Source organism: Podarcis muralis, chromosome 8, assembly GCF_964188315.1.
Source record: "Podarcis muralis chromosome 8, rPodMur119.hap1.1, whole genome shotgun sequence".
In the NCBI taxonomy this organism is placed as follows: Eukaryota; Metazoa; Chordata; class Lepidosauria; order Squamata; family Lacertidae; genus Podarcis; species Podarcis muralis.
The window spans coordinates 32,146,834-32,166,056 of NC_135662.1; the positions used below are offsets into that span (position 1 = coordinate 32,146,834).

At 38.8% G+C, this 19,223-nt stretch overlaps 1 protein-coding gene across 5 annotated transcripts in view; it reads left to right on the top strand.

Moving 5' to 3' along the window:
• JPH1 (junctophilin 1) overlaps positions 1 to 18,870 on the top strand; it is a 62,930-nt gene extending 44,060 nt beyond the window's left edge. The window contains exons 3-7 of one of the 5 annotated variants that reach the window (XR_013393889.1): positions 2,811 to 2,929; positions 8,632 to 9,272; positions 13,191 to 13,272; positions 16,295 to 16,390; positions 16,578 to 18,870. Coding sequence is in view for 3 of the 5 variants with exons in the window: in XM_028736676.2 (XP_028592509.2) it covers positions 2,811 to 2,929; positions 8,632 to 9,272; positions 16,295 to 16,375 (841 nt within the window). In the remaining 2 variants the exon portion in view is untranslated. Of the gene's footprint in view, positions 1 to 2,810; positions 2,930 to 8,631; positions 9,273 to 13,190; positions 15,812 to 16,294; positions 16,391 to 16,577 lie in introns of those variants that run through there. The other 4 variants (XR_013393890.1, XM_028736676.2, XM_028736677.2 and 1 more) reach the window with 4 other exon arrangements.
• The last annotated feature ends 353 nt before the right edge of the window (positions 18,871 to 19,223 follow it).

A 19,223-nucleotide genomic window follows, 5' to 3' on the forward strand; every position in this document is an offset into this window, starting at 1 on the left:
GGCTGCCTTCAGATGTCTTCTAAAAGTTTGGTAGTTGTTGTTCTCTTTGACATCTGGTGGGACGGCGTTCCACAGGGCAGGTGCCACTACCAAGAAGGCCTTCTGCCTGGTTCCCTGTTCCCTGTAACTTGGCTTCTTGCAGTGAGGGAACCACCAGAAGGCCCTCGGTGCTGGACTTCAGTGTCCAGGTAGAACGATGGGGGTGGAGACGCTCCTTCAGATATACTGGACACATTAATACTTTATATATAAAAATAGACACCCAGGGTTGAATTCAGTTAAGTCATTGCACTTGTAGAATGACTTCCACTTGTATAAGGGAACTTCTCCTCCCCAAATTTTGTTAGCATAAGAAGCCCTCTGATGAGGCGAGTGAAAGGAGGGACTCTAACTTCCAAATGTGTATCTATGTTACATGCATGCAGAGTAAATTGCATGTGTGTACAAATGGTTTTACTTAACAGTGGTAAATCCTTAATGTGTGAAGCAGCTCTTGAATGAAAGTAAGTACAAAATAACTCAAAACAGAGACAAAAAACCCCCCTGTGTATAGCAGAAGCAGCTGAGATTCAGAATCGGAATGGAGAAAGGAAGTCTTACGGAAAGAATGGCATAAATTATAACAAACCTCAAATGCCACTCTCTACTTGCTGGTTTGGCAGAGAGTGAGAGGACAAATGTCAGGAAGAATGGGTAAGAGCCAAGTGCTATGGGAGGCCATAGAGGGAAAAGAGAAAAGCAGAAGGCAGGGGCCCAAGCATAGGGTGAACAGCAGTTCAGGGCAGAAAAGAGGGACTGCCAGAGCTTGAGAGTTTTAGCATGTGCTGAATTGGAATAAATGTCAATGATAGTTAGAAGAACAGTATAAAAAGATAAAGAGTGAAGATAAGTGGGAAATGGTATGATAACTTATTGAAGCTAGGTTTTAACATAAAAATCAAGACAAGATTTGTGTTTAAGGCTGTTCCCTTGCTTGCATACGTGATGACATACTGCTTCGGTATATGTATTGTGTATGTATTGTTGACAGAAAAGGTTGGTTACACACAAGTGCGAGACATGAAAATGTACTGGAAAATGAAGTGAAGATAGTTTGCTACGTGGATGGGAAATAAGGAACTCTTGTATTTGTGGGCAGGATGGGAATAACAATGCATCTTCTTTTTCACACTGAAGGAGGACTGTTTTTACCTTTTGAGAGATTTGTATTTGACCAGCTTTGCATCCATTTACAATATTTATTCAGTCAAGTTTTCAAAAGCTTTCATACCTGGAACAGTCTAATGTTGTTCCTTCCAGACATTTTGGACTCCCATCATTGTGGCTATTGGCCACGCTAGCTATGGCTGATGGGACTTGTAGTCCAAAAGATATGGAGGGCACCCCAGTAGGCTAAGCCTACTTTATACTATATGGGTTACAGCTAGGAAGCCCATTGATGAGCTGGGCTTCTGGACTCTGCCCAAAGAGAAAGGAGGACCCTCCACACATCTTCTAGTTGGGGCTCTGGTGGTTTCTCCTTCATACCACACTCTCAAGGTACTTATCACAATCTCATTTGCAGACATGGAGATGTACCCACACAAATATGTATACTAAAACACCTTTCAGGCACTCTGCTCCAAAAATTATTGCATGGAGGGAGGGAGAGCAGAGTCACATCCCTGACTGCAATGTCTTTAATGCACAGTGAAGTAAAGGTCAGAAGAAGGGACCATGCTCTGTACATGTAAGTGCTTCTGTAATTTAGAGGCCTCATTGTGCAGAGTTCTACATCAAATAGACTATCCTCTTCAAACCTCTCACTCTATCCACATACACACACATAGATGAAGGGGCTGGGTGGGATATGAGGCAAGCTGGCATGATGATGTGCTTGCTCGCTCACTCTCACTCTCCAAGAGAGCTGCAATTCCTAGCATCCTAACAAACTGCAGTTCCCAGGATTCCTTTAAAATGACTCACATGGCGAAGAACAGAAGAAGGCAAATTATTTTTACATTTTGTGATTTATTCACATGCTTCTTGGGAAAATGGTATACTGTTATATATTCTCATACTGCCTGCCTCTCACCTTTTATACTTTACCTGTGACACATGTTACCAGTACAGTTCCTCCTGTTATTCTTCCTTGATCTTTGGACCAACTGTATCAATGTGATTGAGGTAACAACAAATGCAAGCAAGGGCAAATAAGGTTTCAGATGCGCACCCATCTTTTCTTATGTTACTTTGCGGCTGCTTTTGTTCTTCAAAGTGATGCCCAACTATTTATAGCTCTCTGCCCCCATGAATTTGATCCATGGTGCTGAATGGTTTGTGTCAAATGCTCGGGGGGGGGGGGAATCCAGGGGGTAGTAGCCATGTTAGCTTATTGTAGTAAAAACGACACAGTGGTCCACATGAACTTTGGGCATAGTAAATTTGTTAGCAAAAACGACAATATTGTGGCATTTTAAGCACTCTGCTACCTTTACATTGCTCTGCTTTTTCCCCCTGTAGTGGCAATATGCCTTGTGTGGCATATTGCATATTGCCTGTAAAATTGGTGTGTTGAATTTTATACGGTAGCTATCAGTGACTACTAGCCACAATGACTATGGCTTATTTCCACTGCTGGCAGCAATAGGCTTCTGAATACCAGTTGCCAGGAATCACACGTTGCTTTGCTTTTGGGCTTCCCAGGGGCATGTGGTTGCCCCCTGGGAGAATGATGCTGGACTAGATGGGCTTTTTTCATATTTATATGAATTACTTGTATTGAAACAAAGGACAGCTGTGCTCATACACATTTTTAATGCCTTCTACAGAACTGCGCACGCAAGGGCTAAAGCTGATGCTGCAGATCAAGCCAGCCAATCTGCTCGTCAGGAGTGTGACATCGCCAGAGCAGTTGCCAGAGAACTTTCCCCGGGTTTCTACCAGCCAGGTAACATGGGAATTGAGTGAGTTTGCAGAGGAATAATGTTTTCTACATCATTTTAAACAGATGGATGGGGGGTGCAGGGAGAAGACAACCAAAAATTCCCGTTGTACCAGTTGATTTTTGTTGCACAAGCAAGTGGACATTATTGAACCCTATGTCACAGCTTCCACAACGTTGCAATGCTCTGGGTTTTGTGATTTGCAGAAAGCATGAGGATTTACAGAAATAAACATATTAAGGCATCGCTCAACAATCCCTGCAAAAGTGATGCTGCAATAGATACAAAATATAACCATTTCTTCACTGGCCCACATACTGATCCCAGTGACATGGCAGGAGGCTCTGTAACCAGTAGGAGTGAATCAAAGATTTGTGTCATGAAACTGGAACATGGCTTAAAGAAATACAGTACCGTGATAAAAAATGTTCTTATCCATGTCTTCCCCTGAAAACCAAAGAGTGGCTTAATAGTTCCGTTTCAAAGGCTAACATGGAAAGGAAAGACATGTTCTACAGAATATCTGCCCGAAAGGTTCATGTGACCTTTAGCATATATTCTTGGGTCCTGATTCATATTCAGCTCCTTAATCCAGATATTAAGCAAGATACTTAACGTGTCCTCAGAGGACTGTTCTGTCTAAGTTTATGCATGTTTGAGGTGTTGCATTATCTGAAAGAGAACAAGCTAAAACAGTGTAAGGTTTCCATATCTGTTCCATCATGAAATCATTTTTAAAAGGACATTACTTAGGACCCATATTATTGAGCAATATCATCTTCATACTAGGGTAATGCAGCATGAGGCTGAGAGATAGTTTGTCTAAGGCCAGTGAGTTTATAATTGACCTGAGACTTGAACTGGAGCCCTCATTCCGAATGCTACACCAGCTGCCTGAATGTATATCGGCATTTCTACACAAGAAGATATATGAGCCTGTAGTAATGCCACTGTAAAGCTCTGGTAATTTAAAGCCCTTGCTATGTTACTTATTTATAGATAGACGCTTACTTTCTTCATGTTAGAAGTTTGAAATATGTTTTCACCTTTTCTAGAGCCAGCTAAGATCCACTCTGATATAATAATATGTAGCTTAAAACATTTCTGATGTAACATATGCATAAATGATGTCGCCTGTTTAACAGACTCTTATTTAACAAAAAACAAAAACAAACACCCAGCCTTAAGTACTTGGCAAATAAAAAAGTTTTTAAAAATTGGAATTCTAAATGTTTCAGAAGAAAGAAAAGAATTTCAAAGTTGTTATCCACAGATAACCATTTCCCAGTTGTTTCTGTTTCCTAAGTCAGTTAGGTTGTAGTAGCTCCAAAGCTTGCTGATAGGTGCTACAAAAATTCAGTGATGCATCAGATAGTCTCAGTCCTTCCTGCCAGTCATAGACCTTAGGTCAAAACTAGACGAGACCGTGGAATTGTGTGAGCATATGCTGACAAATTGGTGCTATAGGAGTGAAGCTGCTAGAAGGAATAGTAGATTTGATCATGGAACCTTGCCATATTGCCTGGTTTAGACCTTAGGCAGCTGAATGCTAATAAGCTAGAGCCAGAAACCAGAACGTACATCTTCCACGTAGGCAAGCATAGTCCAAGCCTTCGTATTTTTTTCCAAGTCAGGGGAACGCAGTAGGTTTGCTGGATGGATTGAGCTGCCTTGAAGCCTAAATACACATCACACCTTACCCATCAACCTGCTCTTCATTTGTGACATCAGCACAAAAATCTGACAGTTCCCATTTCTGGCCATGGCAGCTCTCTGCACTTCCTGACTGTAGCTAGGCAACAGTCTCTTGTTGTGTCAAATTGTCCTGAAAGACAATATTGTGGGGAAATGTAATTTTACCCTTTTCTTGACTAGAAATGCTTAGCATGAAAAGCAAGCAATCTGTCCTTTAATGAGTACACATCTGCCCATAGGAACTCCACAAAACTGTGGGGGTTTTTTATGGAAAGAAAAGAAACTGAAGACAGCTAGCATCTTGCCTTATTTGAGCATCTTTTTCCCCTTGAATGCAAGTGAGCGCAATCCACTTAAAGAGCACATATATACTGAAAGCAAAACAGTCTCCCCAGTTTTCAAATCTTTTTTCTTTTGCTTGATGTGTGTTAAGTACCAACATCAGTTAGCTCATTGGCTGAAAATATTACCTATGAAACAAATGTGTCAGTTCTTACACTAAAACTGAATATAAGGAATGTCTGCCAGATATTATGAGTAAAAAAATATTTATTGGTCTAATTTTTACAGCTATACAACTGTTTGTTGCTTATGCCATCCTTGTAGTAGTTTGTCATATTTTTACTGTTGTAATCTTTTTACTGAATGTCAGAAAATGTTGCATAACTAAAGTGAGCAAGAGGGAGTTACTTATTTTTGTTACTCAGCTATTTGAATCATTAGAAAAAATATATAAACTTCATCTGTGCTATGTGATAATAAATATACAGGCACATCAGGTGTATTCTAGGGGCAAGATGTGGAATTGACACAGTACCAAAGAGCTCACTGAGTTGTCACAGTAAGCTAGCTAGGGTTGCCATATTTCAAGAAGTGAAAATCTGTTGACCTTTACTTAGGAGAAAATCCCGGATGAAACGCCACTTTTCGGAAATTCCCCCCAGATGTCACTTCCGCCATTGAAATCCCACTAATGTCCGGGGAAATCTGAACATATGACAACACTAAGCTAGCCATAAAAATGCCAGTGCATGTGAACTAAATGTGGGGAGGAGTGACTGCACACAAAGGTTTTCCAGTTCAATCCTCAGCACAGTGTTGCTATCAGTCAGTACTGAGACAATACTGAGCTACATGGGCTAACCGTGATTTGATACAAGGTCCTATTCTCCAATGGTTTGTGTACATTGAGGCTCCTAATATCTCACTGTCCTTTAACACACAATGCCATGGGCATGTTCAGTTTCTTGAAAATGCTGTCTGATAATTGCATTCACAAAATATGTCTCTCCGGCTTCCCATGAAAAATAATGTGCCCTTTGAAAGAGTGCAGTTTTAAACAACATTAATTCTCTTCTTGGATTCTGAGCCTTTCAAGGAACAGCGCATTCTAGTTTTCTTTAGTCTTTTCTATGAAACTCTGGAGGCAAGTTGTGTGTTTTTTCAAAAGCTACATCTCTAGGGAAAGCATTAAGCATCGTAAGATGCAATTGAAAACAAGTTGCCAGCATTTTTCTATCCTTTCTTATACTGGCCCTTTAAAATGCTCAGGAGATGAGTAATTAGAGGCTTCTGCATGGAGTATTGCCAGACACATTCATTGTCTTTATTATAAATATATATTTATAGCTGCCATAAATATTTGTGCTAACTAGGAACCTTGCTTACAAACTCTGTCTGTGAAGAGGGTTTTCGTGTTATATTACCGTAATTTGTTTTAAGAACACCATTTTAACTGTGATTCCCAGAATTTTCTTTTGCATAGTTAGGATTTATTTCTGTATTTGTTTTTCTCTATATGCTTTTAGGTTATGTGATGAGACAGAGCTGGTATACAGTTATAGTGCCTTTGCATTCTCTCAGCATTCTTTCCTGTTTATGGGAATTATCTCCCCAGGAAGCCTGTCTGGCACCTACAATAATGTATTTTTGGCACCGAAAGGTGATTTTTCATTTTAGCAGGCCTTTTTTATTTGATGAGCAACTCTTCTGCTGCAGTAGTTTTTAATCTGTTGTTTTATTGATGTTATTGTGTGTTCATTGGGGGGAGGGATTAACTCTCTGTAAATAATCACTGATATATAAACATATGAAAATGTAACCTAACCTTGAGGACCAGGTCAGTGTGGCCATAGCTCAGTGGTAGAGCACGTGCTTTGTTTGCAGCAGGTTTAAGATTCAATCCTCAGCCTCTCCAGGTAGGAATGAGAGTGTCTCCTTCCTGAATCCCCCTGGAGAACTGCTGCCAGTCAGTGTTGACAGTACTGGGCTAGATGGACTTGGGAGTCTGACTCAGGATAAGGCAGCCTCCAATTTCCTATGACTAATAAATGTAAACAAATAAATGTTAAATGAAACACTGAGGATTTCATTCATGGTATGTCCCGCAGAGGATCCTAAGGTCCATGAATAATAACAGCTTAAAGGTCCCAAGCCCTGAGGAAGCCAGACTATCCTCCATCAGGGCCAGGGCTTTTTCAGTGATGGCTCCGACCTATGTTCCACAACTGTTGAATTTCAGGGCTATGTGATGGAAATTATTATACTGTTCATAAGTCTTTAGATCTAGAGACTAATTCTGCAGCTTTCCACTCTAAAATTATGCTGGTTGTTTAAGATAGGGCTTCTAGAAACTTTAGAAGAATCAGGCTATGGTAGATGCATAGGAAATGAAAAAAATGAATTTTTGTTGTTGTTTATTGAGAATGCATGGCAGAATTTGTATTTGTTTAAAAACCAAAATAAAAATGTGTTTTTAAAAAAGAATGCATGGCAGACATATGTAGCAAAGGGCTGATATAAAAATTGAAATTCGATTGTGGTTTTCACCAAGCGTCAGTGATGATAAGACAAAAAGCCCAAAGAGGGATAGAGAAGTACAAATGGCACCCTTTCTTCTTTGGAGAAAGGGGTCACTTAGGTCCCTTTTCTTGCAAGCTGGTGGTAGAAAATTGGAGTAAATGTTGCTCAGTCTGAGTTAAAACTGCCAAAAAGCAAAAGAGATAATAATCAAATGGAAGGAAGAAACTTGATCAAGCGTAATACTGTGAAACAAACTTAGAGGTGATAGGAGTCAGCAAATTAGATGAGAGACGTGATCCTACGCCCATTGAAGTGAACTGGCAAACGCTGCAGGCTCAGCCCATGTATTTGAAATGTGATACAGCCACAAAAGTGCTAATGCTATTTTAGGCTGTGTATGCAAACGCAAGACATGGAGAAGCAAGGTGATAGCCCTCTTCTTTGCCTGCATCCACTGGCTCTGCATGGGTTACTTGGTACTTCAGTACTGGAAAGATGCAGACAAGAAGGAAATTCAAAGAAATATTAATGCCAGAAATGAAGCTGCTTTGCCCTGGAAGCTGCTTCAGGAAGAACTGACTTTGAAACTTGCACATGTTACCATAAACAATGCTTTCAAGTGGTGAAAACTTGCAGTGTAAAAACAGTGGGCATTTTGCCACAGTTCTGTTTCAGGTTGCCCTCAACTCACTCTCATGCTTTAATTTTGGTATACATGGGCTTACTTTTTGAAATCAGGATGTAGAAAAGAAAGTGTCATATCAGAACTTGTGTCCACATTTCTTTTTCTGGGGTGGAAATGGGAGCAGAGTCCTAGGTTTCTCTGATGTCTTGCCACTGATTTGATTTCAAAATGCAATTTCTGATGAAAAGTTTCCAAGTGCATTTGTTGACAGAGAACACAAAACAAGGAAGCAGCAGCGTTTAAAAGCTGCATCTGTAAATACAGTACTAATGAAAGCTTTTCCTATGTTTTAGCTGAAAGAAGGGCATAAAAAGAAAACCACTAGTATTTATGATTTTATTTCTTAAAAAAAAAAATTAAAATTGTAAAAGCGATTAATCCAAAAGTAAAATATCCCACAACAGCGAAAGAGAGTAAAAACTATAAGTCTGTTAGACTTATATTTGCTATTGATCTCCTTATTTTTGTTTCAGTAGCTTGATACAAGTGCTCAAGTTTAATTGCTTTTGTCACTGTTAAATTTAGGTCCTGATTATATCAAGCAGCGATTTCAAGAAGGTGCAGATGTTAAGGAAAACCCTGAAGAAAAAGCTCAGGAAAAAGCACCTACACCAAAAGAATCTCCTCACTTTTATCGAAAAGGCACTACACCTCCTGGGACCCCGGAAGAGAGCCCAAGGCAAAGCCCCCTCCCCTCTGCTGAGCCTTCCCCTGCAAAACAAGGCAAAAAGCAAAACTCCTCCTCTGAGGTCAGACTAATCCAAGAAAAAAAGAATTTACCTAGTGAAAATGTGACACCTGTGGTCAACAAACCTCTTTATTCGAAAGCACCTGTGAAGGAGGATATGATGGTAAAGCCCCAGCCAAAGTTGTCACCCCGCAACAATCCTACCCACACAGAGAATGGGGAGTTGCATGATCATTACCATGGCTATTACGTGAAACCGAATCCAACAAGGTACCCATTTGAGCTCGGGGAAGACGAGGACCATGCCAACCCATCATCTTCAGCACTTGCACTAGTAGCATCAGCTCAGAAGCCAAGCCCCAACAAATCTGGGATTCAGTTAGATGCCAAAGAATCATTAAAGAAGCCTGAATCTGTTGCACCAAAGAATCCCGCAAATAATGACTTCTATTCTTCAGTGGGGAGAGAAGTCAGTATGGTAGGTACTGAGCACTGAGAGTTCAAGTCTGGGCATAGGCCAGAAACCATGTAAGATATTTCTGTTTAGATGAGTTGGCCTCTGAGTGGCCAGGCATATTCAGTGTATTTGGTGGTGTTTGCCTGCTATGTTTTATGTTTTCAGTTTAGTTTACATCTCCATCAGAATTCTCTCACCTTCAAGGGTACAAATGAGAAGCAGTTAATTTGAAGCCTAACTAGAACCCTTTCTGGATTCCTGTTCTTTAGGACTGGACTCTGCAATCCTAACTGAGCACAAACCTTTTCCACGTGGAAATAAGGTATTAAAAAACACTCCTTGCATTCAAGGTGCCCCATGCATTTAGCTCCTGCCAGCCTAGCAGTTCAAAAGCAGTAGATAAATAGGTACCGCTCTGGCTGGAAGGTAAACAGCGTTTCCATGCGCTGCTCTGGTTTCGCCAGAAGCAGCTTCGTCATGCTGGCCACATGACCCGGAAGCTATACACCGGCTCCCTCAGCCAATAAAATGAGATGAGTGCCACAATCCCAGAGTCAGCCACGACTGGACTTAAAGGTCAGGGGTCCCTTTACCTTTATCGAAGTTGAAAAGGTACTCAGGATAAATCAGTTTCGCAGCAGGGACATTTATAAAATTAACAACATCAATCAGTTTGCTCTCAGTGCTCACATTTTTCTTAACGTTCACATCAAATTAATATCTATGTAAAATATGCTCATAAAATATTTGGCAGGGATGAAAGCAAGCAGTGTGTACGGAATTCTCCCTTTCTTTCACCACACTTCAATAATACTGATAAAGTCAATGGTGACTCTTTCACCAAAAGGCTTTTACTTTTCATACACACATTAACCCTATTCGGGCATCCAAAATTCTGCATGGGGTCTTAAACTGTAGAAGGGGGTCAGAGCACACATGCAGGCCAGATGTTCACACAGCTTGGCTTCACTGAAGCCTGAAGAGGGCTTCTAAGTTCTGAATGTGCTTTAGAAGTCTTCCTAAGATGGAAGAACCTACAATATTAAGGTCACTGGGCAGCTTCTAAGTACCCCATTCAGATATTCTTGCAAATTCCTGCTCTAACAGCACACCTGATACCTGCAGACTGGTTGCGGTTTAATGTAATCCCCCTTTTGATTGCTGCAAGCCTAAATAGGCTAGCAGGATCAGCATAGGTTGCTCAGTGACAGTACTGGCAACCCCACCACCACCATTTTTAAACCTGGTGAACTAGTAATTATTTCTTTTTTCCTTTGCCACTACTGTGTCTGTAATACTTAGGACTCACTGGAGGTCTGCCATCTGCAAATGTCCTAAAAACACTGAGTTACTTCTTCATATTACTAACATGTCCTTCAGACATTGCAGCAGCAGCACGAAAGCTCCTTATCCATGACTCCATCACACACTGCCACTAATGGGTCTGCCCATGGGCTGTAAGGCTTATCACATGGGTTTGTCCCATGCAGTTGCCACCTGGTTAAAATTAAGGGTGACAGCTGGATGGGAAGGATCTGTGTGTGGTTGACCCCACTCACATAGTGACAAGCTTTTGAATGCTTTGGCAGCAGTGTGGAATAAAGTCACAGATAAGAGGCTTTTTGAGATTTCACCTAAGGAAGGGCACCTAATGCAACACTGACTGCTGAACAAATACTAATTTTATCATCACTGATAAACATGGCCATATTGGCAACTCAACACCATTTTTATGGGCAACTTGGGGAGGGAGGAATCTGCTTCACACTTTAAATTGGAATTACATTAGCTGGTGCTATGCCAGTGTTTCACTGGCATTGTTTGCATTCAGCACTGGGGATTGGCTTCATTTTACTAAATAGTTTTCTTTAAGAGCAAATTGTGCTCATAAATCAAAACTAGAGATTGTTTCCCCAATCAAGATTGACTGGCTATCATTTTAGGGATGTTATGCAGTGAAAACAACTTCTGTTTTCATGAGCAAAGATTCATTGGGTTTTTCACACACTCACACCCTTGCTGACTACCTTGGTTCATTCATACATTGCTATGTTTATGCTGTAAATGAGATTATAAATTTCTTGTCTTTCACAGAACTGCTGAGAAAGCTTCTCATGTTATATTTTTATAAGTACCCATCAAATATTTCACATCTTTAAAATACAATGTGTGAACTGAAGAAATGTATGTTTGTAAGCATGCTTTAGAAAAGAATCTGAGATAGACTGTAGCTCCCTTACAGTGCATCCTTTTGTAGCAAACATGGGGTTTGTACTGTGCAACAGTTTAGGAAACTTTTATTTCAGGATGTGAGAGAATAATCCAAAGGCCATAATCTTATCAGAGATGATTGACTCCTTCACCTTCCTGAAATTTTGGATTAACTTTTTGAATGTGCAAAGAAATCTGTGGCTAAAGTGAGTTCAGGAGTTGTCATCCTAGGACGGCAGATCCTGTAAAACTGGTTTTCAGGGCACAGTAAAAGGACACCAAACCAAACTACAGCTAATATTTCGAAGCATAAGAGGGAAAGAAAAACAGAAATATTAACTTAATGGTCATTTCACAGATGATTGTTTTCTTACATGTAAGTTGCCTTACACGGGCTTTGCCCTAAAGGGCAGTCTAGAAATATTTAAAATAATTTGCTGCAACTTTTGTGTAGATAAAAAATACACATAAATACAGAAGTGATACCAGTTTAACATGATGATGGTGAAACGTGGCCTTACTGAGTTAGCAAAAACATTGACAGTTCTTCTGCTCTTTGAGTTCTGTTGCAGAGAGTCTCCCAAATATCCAGATAAGAATGCAATTGATTCTTTGTCAAGTGAATGAATTTCCTTGATTGTTGGTTTGGATTTTGCCAAGTGAAATACCTGTCCTCCACCAATATAGGGATTGATGCTGTGTGTTTTTGATTCCACACGCACACACAACCCACCACAGCCCAAAGGGTGTGCTTATGATTACCCCTTCAACCCACTCACACATTTTGCCCAGAAATATATATATATATAATGATGCAGATTGTATTTCTGCAATGATTAATAATGAAAAAACAATAAGTATAAACAGGATGATAGAAAATTTAACAGTTTATTATAATGTTATAGTAAAGTATTAATATTATAACAAAAATATGTGCATCAGGCTTATATTTTAATGTTCACAAAATGCAAGAAAATCTCATTTTTGGTTACTAGTTATTATAGATTCACATGAAGCTGTAAGACGATGACTGTGCCTTCGGTATGCAGTTTTGCTGTGTCACAGAGGGCAAAAAAATGAGAGAAAGTCTAAAAATAAAACAATTATTGGTGGTTAATGAGTAACATTAGCACCTCAGTGAGACAGAAGTTAAAATGAACACACATTTTAGCAGTACCCAGTTAAGTTAAAATGTTGATGATGGTAGCTGACTGAATTATATTGGAATAAATGTCATCATATTTTTTTAAAAAAAATCAAGAACAAAAACAAGTATCAGGGAACTCTGCAGAAAGTCACTGCTAGCAAAACTACTTCAGAGAGAATGGGCAAGTGGACTTTTAGCAAATTCCACCACCATCCCTACGTCCAGAGCACGGTTGCGGGTGGGGGAGGCTGCCAAGAACATTAGAGGAAAGAAGGGTATTCTTCTTTTGCACGGACACCATTGGATACAATTGAATGTGTGCTACAAATGAGGTAGCTCAGTTTGTTTTTTACTTATTTCAAAGCAAGAGATAACCTCTCTGTCCTCAGGAGATCTCCTGTGTAGCTTCCAGTTATTTTGAGCATCAAAAGTATTTCCCAAATGATTTGTGTGCTACCAAGGTCTAGTTGGCACAGAAGTTTTGTATAATGTTGCTTGCAGATTTTCCTTTTGTCTTCAGTACTATTTCAACCCTTGGGGGGCGGGGGGAATTACCTTCCTTATTCTACCTCTTCTCCCAGCCTTTTCAGAAACAGAGAACCTCCAGTGAATCATTCCGCAGAAATGAGAACCGCAAAGCTATTGGAGATACTATCTGATGAGGTTTGAGAGCTTAATCAGAAGTGCTAGAAAATGTTTTGAATAAGTCTTGGAGTACTGAAATGATTTTTTGTTTATATGACAATGTATTGGTAAACTACTACGTAAGTTTATAAGGGTTACACTGATTCTAAAACAAAAAAATTAGAACTATGTGAATAAATCACATCGTTGGGTTACGGGGCTACCTTATATCAAGCCAAGCAGCTGGTCTACAGAGCCCAATACTGTCTGTTTTCATAGGTAGAGGCTTTTCAAGTTTGGAGCCGGATATATTTCTTGTTCTGGTACATGATGTTCTTTTAGCCAAAGAAAACGGAGACTGGCCATGGGATCAATGAGCAACAGCCCTCCCCTTCACTGTGCTCCATAAATAAGGGAAATCTGCATGAAAAATAAGAACTACTATTAGTTATAATAGTAGACTAATCAAAAACTAACATTAGCTTTTTATAGTTGATCGTCTTTTTCTTTTAATATGCTGCCTCCTAACAGTGAGCCAATATGTCACTGTATTACACTGTTTTTTTGGTTTTTGCTTTTAATTACTTCTTCATTTTACATGCTTCCCTTTTTTATGCCTTAAGCTTACTGTTATATAAGAGTTGTACGGACAATTCCGGGCATGCATAACGCTTTTCTGTTACAGCTTCTTTCTAACACCTGTTCAAATCAGTCATGGAAAGCAGAGACTAATTTTGCCTTTTTCTATTTTAAGCCCTTGTAGAAAGCTGTGAGGCCTTATTTATGGCACTTCACCCTAAAGCATTTTGAAGTCTCACTATTAATGTTTTAAAAGCCAGAAATAAGAGTCACATTTTTAATTCCATGGGTGGAGCAAAGTTATCTGCAGTTTCTTTGATCAATCCAAAATGCCTAAGCAATTCAGAGCGGGGTTTTTGGCATTGCTCAAGGTTCCCCGTCCCATTCTCTCATTCTCATTCTCACTCCTTGAAACTCTCCACTTATCTTTCTTCATAATCCAGTAAAGCATAACCTTTTTATTTGAGCTTAATCCATAAATTTAGTTCCATGGTAACATTTAAAGCTGCATTCACATGGTAGTTAATTTCATTTCACTAACTGTTGATTTCCATATTACATTTGAGCTTTCACATGATATAAAAGACACTTCTGGAATTCTAGTGGAATATAGTGCAAGTTTAGGATCATTTGGCTGTTAACTGGCTCCAGATATAATGCATTTGTAGCCCCAATAACCCAGAAAATCACAGGCATAAAGTGACAAAATTTTGGGTAGCATACTGTCATATATCACTTCAATGTTGTTTTTATGGGTAAGTCATGAGGGAACAGAAGCATACATGATATTTATTTATTTACTTATTTATACATACATACATACATACATACATACATACATACCCCGCACATCTGGCTGGGTTTCCGCAGCCACTCTGGGCGGCTTCCAACAAAATATTAAAAATACAATTAAAACATCAAACATTAAAAACTTCCCTAAACAGGTACAGAAAGAGTGGAAGAGTTGTGAAGTTGTCTCCAATGGTGTTTGTTGTTGTGCCACACCACACCCACTGCTGTGAATGGAATTTAGCTTGACATGCCAGTATATTGGTCAAAAAGCCACAGTTCCATAATGCAATAGATACTGCGGCGTGAAAGGAATGTTAGGAAAGGAGAAAGTGCTAGTCAGGAAAACTAATTCAATATCCCCCGAATCTGAATGCACCCTAATAATGCTGGGATCATATTGGGATTGAAATGTGCCTTTGAAGGTTGCTGTGAGATTATGCATATGGCGCAGCAGAGGCTGCTCTCCTCTGTTTAGAGCTGAGGTATTAACTGCCACAGCAGTAATGTGTGGCATCATCCCAAACACAGCCTGTTGTGGTGAGTTTCTGGGCCACCATCAGCCACCTTCCAGAACAGGTAGTTGGTGGTATGGGAGTTTTTCATGTTAGGCCCCAGATCAATGTGCTACACATTGCAGGCACAGAATACTAAGTCATCCTGAGGATGCCATTTCCAATACCTTCTACATAATGTGCTGTTCCAGCTGTTTGAAAGGTGGAGGAACAGCACTTCTTCATGATCCACTTGAGGAGATTAGGATACTAGATGACTATATTCTCCTTTTTTGTGTTAAAGGAAAACCCACATATTTTAAATTGTGAGAAGTCGACAAGAAATACATTTTTTTTTAAAAAAAAAGAAGAAGCAATCTTATACCTTTTCATGGACCAAGCATGACCTGCTTATAATAATCTTTTCACTTTCACGGAAACCATTAAAATGATGTCTATATTTCAGGCAGAGGTGATGGTTAAGTTGGTTGTGCTTTCTTGCCATTTTTACATCTATTAACAGCAAAACATCTCAAAGTGAAATGTTCCTCTGCAGAGGATTTGTATAATCTGGCTCAGATGAGGGAGGGGAGAATGTGTGACTGACATTGCAAGGGGTAACATTTCAGTATAGTTCTTTTGCTAATCTTTGTTTGCTTTTGCAAATGTCAGCGAATTTTGTTTTGTTTTTTCCACTTGCCACGAAGGCAGAAAAACCTTCCTTCAAAATATATTATTTACAATATTTGTACAGCAAATAGATATCAAGGTGAAATGGGGTTGAAGCCTTCCACTTTTTTTCCCCAATCTTCACCTGCACTTCTAAGAACCTATGCACTGTTTGAAGCCCTTAGTGTTGCTCTGTTTTCCACCGCATAACTAGATTTCTAGGGAGGGAAACTGCTCAATCCATATGATAATCACACTTTTATTTACTTTCTCCTATTTTAGAAGTGTTACATAGTTGGGTGTCTCAAGAAATCACACTAAAGATGTGTTGAATCAGGAACAAAATTTATTGCTTCCAAAATAACATTTCAAGAGGGCATAGTAAAACCACAAAGAAGAAAGAGTCACATCTTGTGTTTTTGCTATTATGACACAATTTAGAAGCAGAATAATGTTCAAGGTTACAGTTGATCTAGTCATTATCTTATTTTTTGTGAATGTAATCAAACTCCATTTTATTTCACTTTCAGGGTCCTAATTCAATCATGATTGTCCTGGTAATGCTGTTGAATATTGGTTTAGCCATTCTTTTTGTCCATTTTCTAACTTGATTGGAATTAGGAAAGGTAAGAATGGTCTCATGTTTCACCTGAAATTCTCTCCTCCCCACAAATCTCAGTTCTAATCCTTCCCATTTCAAATGACAAAGCTTTACTATTTGCAAAGTTTAATGTTCTTGGCACTTTAATTTTAGCTATGCCTGAATGTGATTCAACATAGTTACTTAATGATATAACTGTTTTGATCCTTCAGTGAAGTCATGACAACTAGTGGCGTAAGCCCACAATTCTCGGCAGTTGTGTCATCAGCCTTTTAAATGGCACGAGTCATGTTCAGACACAGGGAAGGAGGCATGGAATTAGGATGGGACACAAGAGAGATGAAACTTGGAAAACTCAGCCAGGGGCCTGAGCAGCAGTTCCTCTGCTGAGGATTTGTGGCTTTGAGGTCCTCTGAAAGCTGAAGCAAGCAAGCAAGGTGGAAAAAAAAAAACCCTCACACACGAGCGTGCACACACACAAGCTTGCGTTGGTTACTCCATCTGTTCCAGCAAAGAGTGTGACTAAACTGGAAATGTACAGAGCTGCACTTTTGATGATGGAAGCTAACAGCTGCCTTACTATTTTGCCGTCTGATGTTTTTGGTGGGGGAGATGGGAAAAGCGACTGCCAGAGGAATGTGGTCAGAGGATTCTGTTGCTGTGGAAGCGATTCCAGTATTCACTCCTATCTCATTAGAAGAAATAGTTAGCAGCATCACTCACCAGTCTTATTCCATTACCTGCTGCTTTTAAAATCTCCTTGCAGTTTTCTGGGAGATTGTGTTTCATTTGCTCATGCATGATTCTGTTAATTTACTATTTATTTAAAATCATTGTACAGCCATAATGTAATAACGTAGACCAGCCTGGCAAACTTCAGTAGTTTTCACCTGCTTCAGAAAAACAAAGCCTGTAGCATATGTGCAGTATAGATATTTTCTTAGAAGGCTCAGTTTCTTCACAATTTTTTTTTTTTACCTAAGCTGGTAAAATCATCTTCCTCGAAGGCTTAGCAGGCAATATGCAACAGTGTTTTAAGCCATCATTTATATCTTCCTAGTGACAGTGGCAAGCAGAATTGTTTTTTTATGCTGTGAAATTTATCGGGATGTATCGCCGTACTGGATGAGCAAGGTAGAATATTTTGATAAGTGTGCCACTCAGCAGTTTGGATCTTAACTCAATATTGCAAAATTTTGCTGGTATTTACCGTCTTGCCTGATTGCACAATAGAAACTGTTCATTAACATATAAATAATTATTTTTAAAGTTCAGGCTTCATGTTGAATACATTCAGGTAGAGCATTTAAGTCTGTTAACAATGACTGATTATCAGTTTGATGCCTTTTAATGTTGTTAAAATGAGTCTGTAATCTTACCTCAGCCAGTTAAAACTTAAGCCTCAAACTTTCATTTGGATTCTTTGTCTTAACTAGATTTACAGTCCTGTGTTTGATGATGTGATCCATTTCCCCCCCTCCCTGCTGTAGTTACTGTATTCCATATTACTCAAAAGCATGCTTGTTTACTTATAGGAAAACTGTACGTGGAGTGGTCATTTTGAAAGTCAGCATTTTAATTAGAAATAAAAAGTAAAGGGTTTGGGTTTGGGCTTATCTGAGAGAAAAGAATACCTTTCAGGAGTTTTATCCTATTTGTAAATTATAATTATAATTATTGTTGTTGTTACTATTATTATTTGCATGGTTTAATAGAGAGTTTTCTTCATAACTACATTTGCAATTGTAAGAGGCAGCCCATAAAATGGAAATGAATAAGGGATGGTTTTTATAGCCTGGAACAGCTCAAAGCAGGGCAGTAATACAGTGGCATTTTTTGCAGAAGTGGGTTTGAGAATCCTGTGTTTTGACCAGTGTGGAAATCGCGAAGAAAGCAGAAAGGCAGCAAATGAAACGTTTAACAACTTGTGTTTGTATGTTTGTTAAGGAAGGAAAACTTGTTTTACTTTTAAATTTAGAAAACTACTTCTTAATTGAGATTCAGGTTTTTAAAATTGTAACAAGCCTTGATGTCCTGTATAAACACACTTTCTTATCTACAGTTCACCCCAGTTAAGTTATTGCTTAAAATAATTTTGTAACTGACATTTAAATTTTATTACATGTTTATTTAAAAAAAAACATGGCTTTTGAAAATGTTTATAAATTTAAGCATGCTATTTCCATTTATAAATATGTATGATTTATAAGCTTTTTTAAAAAACAAAGCTCCAATCAAAAATTGTTGGTATTTTTCTAAAATGTGCACAGCTGTATTTTACATAAAAGGCTATTTATAGATGGTTGTATACTGTACACTACATTTTGGACAGCTCATTGATCTGCCAATGTACTTAATGATATGTCACTTTGTCTATTTAAAATTTCTTGCTGTGAATGAACTCTTTATCTAATGAGCTTCTTTATTTATAATTCTGGAACCCAAAATGGATAATGTACAGTTTTCTTAACTGTATTTGCTCTAATAAAAAGAAATTGTTACTAATGTGTATATGGCTCTTTATATATATTTGAAAGCCTGTGGTGTCCCCCCCCCAACTTAACGAATGTGAAATTGATTAGCAAACGATATGTATCATTTACAAATGAAAATCTCTTGTCTTACCTGCCATGCTTTCTCATACAGATTAAATGCTTTATATAGTTTCCAGTTCAATGGTATGAATAATGCTTCTTTAAAGTGAATGAGTGAAAGGCCAGAGTTAACATTATAAAATTGTTCATTTATTAAATACAAAGCACCCCACAGCCCTCATTTCAGAGGCATTATGTGGGCTCAAACCAAGTAGCATAGTAACTCACCAAAATTACTCATCCTAGCTATATCTTTACCCTATG